Source organism: Lygodium microphyllum, chromosome 27, assembly GCF_053477565.2.
Source record: "Lygodium microphyllum isolate KBCC chromosome 27, Lygodium_microphyllum_v1.1.10, whole genome shotgun sequence".
NCBI classification, from domain to species: Eukaryota; Viridiplantae; Streptophyta; class Polypodiopsida; order Schizaeales; family Lygodiaceae; genus Lygodium; species Lygodium microphyllum.
The window spans coordinates 21670466-21678219 of NC_141161.1; the positions used below are offsets into that span (position 1 = coordinate 21670466).

General features: G+C 42.9%; 1 protein-coding gene across 1 annotated transcript; it reads right to left on the reverse strand.

Annotated features, from left to right (window-relative positions):
* Positions 1–4180: 4180 nt before the first annotated feature.
* LOC148012124 (pentatricopeptide repeat-containing protein At4g39530-like) lies at positions 4181–7315 on the reverse strand. Its single transcript, XM_087669277.1, has one exon. It carries the CDS (start codon positions 7195–7197, stop codon positions 4918–4920), a length of 2280 nt encoding a protein of 759 aa, XP_087525403.1. The 5' UTR covers positions 7198–7315; the 3' UTR covers positions 4181–4917.
* Positions 7316–7754: the final 439 nt, after the last annotated feature.

Sequence of the window (7754 nt, forward strand, 5' to 3'; positions counted from 1 at the left end):
AGTTGTATTTAGATGCTATGCGATGAATTCATAAACAACATATAAGGCTTCGAGCATTGTCAACTTCCCATCCTCGCAAAATTATAGGTGTGTTTTCTTCACTTCGAAGGTATATGTTGCAACTTGCATGCCTGATGGATTGCATGACAAGCAACTTAGTCTAAAAGAGAATCATTTCCAAAGCTTTAGACCTTTGCCCAAGTCTCATTAATAGCTCATGTTTATAGATTGGGAATCTTGATGTTGTGCTTAGCTAGTATAAACAATGATCATAAGGATTAAAAACTAAGATACCTTGGGATCCATCCAATAACCACTACGTTTATCAATCCAAATTCAGGGATTGGGCTAGAAACAAACAACTGTGAGCCTCAAAGGCAAGTAGAGAGCTCAAGGGGTTAGGAAAGCCGGAGTCAAGGGAAAGACTAATACTTTTGTACTTGTTGGGAAGAAGGTTGGGTTATCAATCAATGTAAGTGATTAATAGAACTTATGACTTGTACAATGTTTGAAACCGTAACATATGCCTTAGCCGAAAGAGGGGAGCGTTAAGTAAATTCTACACATAATCGATCTTTGATCCTAAGGGGGAGAGCAAATACACGATGGAAAGGTTATCATAACTATTCCTGCTATGTTTGGAAAATGATACAATTGTTTTTGTTAATTGATCAAATAACGTCCTAAATGATTTTACATTAAACTAATTGTTGGGATGTGATTTGGATGATTATTCCAAGTGCTTGTGTTTAAAGATAAATGCATGGCAAGGGTCAATGATGATAAGTTGCCATGGAAAATAAATGAATGTTTTCTTGGTAGATGATATCAGGCTGATTGTCTTGATTGTATTTGATTCTTAATTGGATTAATTAAGGAATGATATTTTGCACAAGTGAATCATCTCCAAGGTCACACTGTGCTTCAACCGGAGAGGGCACTGCTCAATTTACGAGCCGAAGGTCGAGTGGTGAAAAGACCAACCACAGAAGTTGTGTCTCACTCCTAAGTCACCTGGGGTTAGGTGGAACTTTGGACACCCCTTGCTTAGTCCGAAACAGAATTGAAGACTGTTGTAAGCCTGTCTGTGGCGTTGGAAGATCCTATTCTAGATAAAGGATGAAATTTGTGATGCTATGTGATTTGGACCAGGTACTTCTGTAGGGTAGAAGAGATACATAATTTCTCCTGTATGAGCAAGAGACAAAGATTAACTGGAATATAAGTTAAGAAATTTCTTTGTCAAAAGGATTGTTTGCTCTATTTTCATGTTAGTGCTATAAGTTATGCAAACGAACCATGTTCCTTAAAAGCCTTAATCAAGGAAGTTGATTTTAAATGTCACATAGAAATGTGATAGGACCTAATTAGACAACTGAAGAACGCTCTACTGAGGAAAGCAGGTGGGCAGAATCCCCGATGGGTCCATCCTACGACAAGGTGGTCCCAAAGAACTGGAAGGCTTTTCACAAGGTTTTATTGTCGTTCTACCTTTAGGTATTGATAGGTTAGAGCCCGATTCATACCGTTTTAGGGGACCGAAATGGAACTATGCCCTACAAGTAGAGATGTTGAAAGATGCATCCCTCTCATTTCTCATTCTCTTTGAACCAAGTGTGATATAGATCTATTTCGGATTTGGTATCTTTGCATAAAGTAGGATATCCAAGACCCGACGCTAGAATACTATCAAGAGACCTTGACCCATAGGAACCCAGATTTCAAGTTAATCCTAGTGGGTTCAGCTATGAACGTTCCATTGCGAGTCAGACTTAGGAAACCCTAGGTGACAAACCCCGGAATATTCCATGGGAATACCAAGGAGTGACGCTTAAATTCATTTCTCAATGGACCACTAAAACGTGCTTAGACAGCTGATAGGCGGGCACGTTACAAATGGGGTATTAACAATCATGTGTCATGTACAATCATTTTCTACCTTTAAGCCTCAATCTAAGTCAACTCGTGACATTAGGAGTTATGTTACTCCATCTATCATATGTTTGGTGGAGAAGGCAGCTCTTTCTAGAGTATACATTTCTTTTTCACTTGATTTAAGGTGTATCCACACTCGCTGAGGTTTATTTCCAACCCTACATTTCTTTTTCAATGGCTAGTGGGATGGGCAACTTGTATTTATTATGGGCCACATGTTTATTTCACCAACATTATTTTATTCTTTTTATGCTAATCGACCAACACATTTTGGGCCTCCTAGAGAAGGTTAACTAGATTTGGCTATTTATAACCCTCCACACTTAGCTGGTCATTCATAGGTCCTTTCATTGCAAGTTTTAGCACACTCCAACGTACAAGGACTCTTCTCCATCTTTCAATGCAACCTTCTGTCATCAATTTAATCCAATGCCCTCATTGACAACTTGAGTTACGTACTAGGACTAATCAATCCTCCTTTGTAATCAACTTTTGTGCAATTCAATGCATATTTTCTCCTCCCATTCACGCGAAGATCCAAATCAATGGGTTAGTGTTCTCTAGACATCTTTATTGTGGATATTCCACTGTCTAGTGTCATCTTCTGAGTAGTAGCAACCTACTACTAGCTACTTGTACTCTTCTTCTATTAGTTTGTGGTCATCTTCAAAGGTAACTTACTACTTTTCTTTGTCCTTTAACTTCTCTACCTTTTATCTCCTCTTTGCTTTTCTTGGTTCCATTCTTCAACTCTGGGACTTTGTCTACTTTCATTTACTTACAAGTGCAAGTCATCTTGTTTGTGCTTCTTTAGATCAAAAGGCAATCTTTCAATACCATATGAGAGCAATGTCTCCTTGTAGCTCAAATTCAAGGTTTCTTTCTTGTTTCTATTGCTAGAGTCAAGCTCTTTCCTACACCATGATCAATTGGTAGTTGTATCGATCGTTGTTTTTAGACTTTTTGGTGGCTCAATTCCTTTATGGATCTTGTTCATGTCTTCGAAAACCTTCTTTGCTCAATGGATGTGTTTGTGCCACAACTCCCTCCTCTTGTATCTATCTTTGAGCTAGCAAGAGCTCAAGTTCCTCTTCAAATGAGAAGTCCTTTCAAAGTTGGAGGTTCTTTCAATCATGTGTTAGCTCAAATTGTACAAACATGCCACCCTATCAAGCTTCAACTTCCCTCCACACCTTGGTTGGTACATCAAGATCAACTTTCCTATCGAGCTCAACAACTCCACAACAAAGTCAAGTTAATACTAGAAGTTATGGACCCTCACAAGACTTTGAAGTGAAAACCCAAAAAAGGGTTCAAAATGGCACAACGAAAAAGGGCATAAAATGCATCAATAAAGAATCCTTGTATTATTCAAAAGAAAGGCATCACACAAATAGCATGCATACGAACTACACCCTTGTGATGCCACCCGTGCAGATTCACCACAAAGTATAGAGACCACTTAAAGGATGCCTCACTTGAGCGCACCACTACCTCCATATAGGTGCATTTGGCTCCAACACCAAAGCATAACTGCAAAGAGGGAGTGGGGAGGGAGGCAATGACTTACGGGGGAAGAGAGAGAGACAGACAGAGAGAGAGAGAGAGAGAGAGAGAGAGAGAGAGAGAGAGAGAGAGAGAGAAGGAGCACAAAGAACAAATAGCTGAAAAACATTACGTCAACCAGTTAACCAAGTTTTCAGGAACAGACAGACTCCCTTCATCCTAGAGCTAACTAAAGTTTGGCAAAAGCCTCCTCAAACTTGTATGAGAAGAAAAATGCCTTTCCCCAAATACATTTTTCAAGTTATAATTTTATAAACATATGAAGAAAAAACCAATTCAAGTTTCTAAATTCCTCCTTGATGTGAAGCAAGAAGGATCCATGTATGGTTCAACAAACAATACTTCCCAAACCCTGGTTAAGAATCTTCAGGGTAGAAGTCAACACCACCAGGCTACATGCAGATCAATGTGAACTGTGGTGACCTGTGCAGGTCAATTAACCTCCATGTGCTGGCCCTTAAAGACTTGCAACTTGTACAGTAAGTTAATTGACTTGACAAAATGCAATCTGATTGCTGCTAGACCTGTTATAAATAATTAGGAAGCCAATTTATATTCCCTTGAAGAGAATGGACATTTGAGTGATACCCCCACTTTATGACAATCATACAACAGATGGGTAATAAATGTGTGCACGCGTGTTTTACTTTTATTATTACATTCACATCATACAATGCTCTTCCACGTTCAATCAATTGGCTCATTGTAATCCAACCAATCAAACATGCACTGTGCTCAGGCTGCTGATGTATGGTACAATTGTGTTTGTGCTTGTCCTAAAATCAAGCACCCATCTCCTGTACAAAAGATACACGGCCGCATCCACCAGCCAAAAAAAAAACCATTGAGCACCACAGAGTCTCACCTGTACGTAGCCACCAGCCCAGGTGCCTTCTGGTGATGTGCTCAACAAAGATACAATATTTGAATGATAACCATAATGTACATGGCATTCATTTCCCCAAAACTTTGCTTGAGACAAACTCCAACATGTTTTCTGGATCCCCTGGCACAAGCACTTCAAGAGTTAAATAAACATCTTGTAACTACACCCTAATGTTGATTGTACACCTTCCATGTAGGAACTGGTTCATAAGATCCTTGTAACTATCCCTTGTGTTGACTGTACAGGTTCTATGTAAGAATCAGAAACATCATATGTCCTCCCTTTCCACAGGGAATAAGAGCGTCAACTCAGCCCCTTTGGAAAAACCACCACTGACGAAAGCCTGGTGACCTACCAAGTTCTCACATGGGTTTGCCCAAACATACGCGAGTGGCTAGTCCAGGCTGATTGCATGCATGACAATCTGTAAATGGCACACACCCTTCATGTTTTTACCCTTGAACTCATTACCTTTCTAACATGATTTGTCTTTCATTGACACCTATAATAAATTGGTGAAGCTCTTTGTTTCACCTCCACAATGCAGTGCCAGGCTTCTTCTCCACCCTTGCATGATTCCTTGTGTCCACTTCATTTTCATCTGTCAGCCTGCCAGCATTAGCATAAATGTCAACTAACTTCTTGGTTGGCTCTGCAAGTTGCTGAAAATATTGCTGTCCTAGGTCTACTTCTCCATAAGATTTACAAGCACTAAGCAGGGCCTTGAAGACTACACTGGATGGAGGACTTTGCATAGCAACGACATACTTTTCAGCCTCATGCAAATGCCCTGATCTTGCCAAAAGATCTACAATACAAGCATGGTGCTCTGCTGTTGGTTCAATTCCATGCAACTCCTTCATAATCTTGAAAACCTCCTGGCCCTCTGAGATCAGGCTGGCATGACTGCATGCAGCAAGAAGAGAGGCAAAGGTGATTGAATCAGGTTTCACACCCTGCTTTTGCATTTCCTTCAAGCATTGGACAGCCATGTGACCATCATGGTTCTCACCGTAGGCTTTTATCAATGTGTTCCACAAAACAGTATCTCGTAGGGGCACCCAATCAAAAACATCATGTGCTTCTCTAACCATGCCAAACTTGCCATACATGTCTATAAGCATGCAGGCAACCAATGGATCTCTTTCTAGTCCTGATCTACGAATCTCAGCATGTACTTCATGCCCTATTTCTAAGGCTCCCAAGGCACCACAAGCTTTCACACAGAAAACAAATGTGACAGCATCTGCTCGTACACCTTCAAAACGCATTTGCACAAAACGGTCTACTACCTTCTCATGGAGCCCATGTTCAGAGTACCCAGAAATCAGTATATTCCATGTGACTACGTCTTGAGATGGCAACCCATCAAACACTTTTTGTGCATCCGCCAGCAAGCCACATTTGGTGTACATGTCCACCAATGTGCTGCCTACAAACAGCTCACTCTCTAGCCCCCGTACGGTTGTTTCAACATGTATTTCTTGACCCATCCCCAGTGCTCCTAAAGTACGACAAGCTTTCAAGCTGCAAGAATAGGTGATAGGATCAGGAGAAATACCTTCATACTGCATTTTCTGGAGACAGTTTCTCACCTTCTCATGGAGTCCACATTCACTGTACCCTCCAATCACCACATTCCATGAGGCCACATCTCGAGCTGGCAACCTGAAAAAAACATGACATGCTTCCATAAATGAACCACATCTGCTGTACATATCAACCAGTGTGTTACCTAGATAAACTTCCCTCTCCAAACCCCTTGCAACGATTTCTGAATGTACTCTTTGGCCAATTTCGAGGGCTCTACTGGCACTACAAGCCTTCACAGCAGAAATGAAGGTAACATCATCTGGCAACATACCTTCCTGCTGCATTTGTTTGAAATAAGTAAGAACATCCTCATGGCAACCATACTGGATTGATCCTGTGATCAAAGCATTCCAAGAAACTGCATCTCGAGCAGGTAAACTGTGAAACACATGGTGTCCTTCTGCCAGCAAGCCACATTTGATGTACATGTCCACAAGTGCACTGCCCAAGTTAAGCTGGTTCTCCAGTCCTCTTTTCACTACTTCAGTATGCAGCTCTTGGCCAAGTTCCAACACTTCTAATGTGCCGCAAGCTTTCAAACTACCAAGGAACGTAACAGAGTCTGGAGACAGACCCTCCAATTGCATTGAGCCTATGCAGTTCTTCAGTTTATCAATCAGCCCAGTTTGGGCATACCCTGCAATCAAAGCATTCCAAGAAACTGCATCCCGGGCAGGCAGTCTGTCAAACACATGTTGGGCTTCGGTAACAAAGCCACATTTGCAATACATGTCCACCAAAGTGTTGCTGATGATGGCCTCGCCCCGCATGAGGGTCAGATCAAAGCCTCTCTTCAAGATACCAGCATGAATTCCTCTGCCAGCATCCAAATCTGGCGCTGCATCAAGCAGGGCCAAGTATGTGAACACATTGGGCGATGCAAAGTGCGGTGCCTCCTGCATGGTGTGGTACAGGGTAAGAGCATGGCGGGGATGGCCGGATCCGATGTAGCCATTGATGAGGGAGGTCCAAGAGTGGATATTCCTCTCATGGGGAGCGAGGCGGTCGAATGCCTGCTGCGCGTCGGGCAAACTCCCACAGTCCACCAGCATGGGCACCACATGGTTGCCCAAGACGGGATGCGCATCAAGGCCCTGCTGCCGCAGGACGGAGTGCAAGCGCTTGGCCTGCGGCCGATCCCTGGCCTGCCTGCATTTCTGAAGGGCCCCAATCCACTCCTCTTCCGGACGGCTCGCCTGATGATACCATGGAACCATTCATTCTCTCTCTCTCTCTCTCTCTCTCTCTCTCTGCTGTTTGCTCCACCGCACAATGGCCATCGTAGGTAGGGATGGGCGCCTCCCCCTTGAAAGGCACTCCTGTGCACACAGCAGTGTCCGCTGATATATATATATATCCCGAGCCCACAGTGTCCCCCTGATGCATACAAGTCCCATGGGACAAATGCTCCATGCTTAGGCTGGTTACACACCAAAGCACCCAGACAGTTTTCAGAAAGAAGGAGGTATTTGTCAGCCACGTGCCACAATCTTACAGGTCGTCCATTTCACGGTTGATGGACACTTTTGGCCGGGTTACACACAGCCATTGCCCGCCCAATCTGTGCCCAGTTTGTGGGCACATGAAAAGTTGACTTGGGCGGTCACTTGTCAGCCACCTGCTTACACACTGGGCAGTGGACACTTTTCGTTATCGATAAGTGTCCGTCCACAATCGTTTACGCACCGGCCACCACCTACGCACCAGACACTTCTTGAATCGCATGTGAATGAAGGGACGCTACGGATGTTAATCATCATTCTCATAATAATTA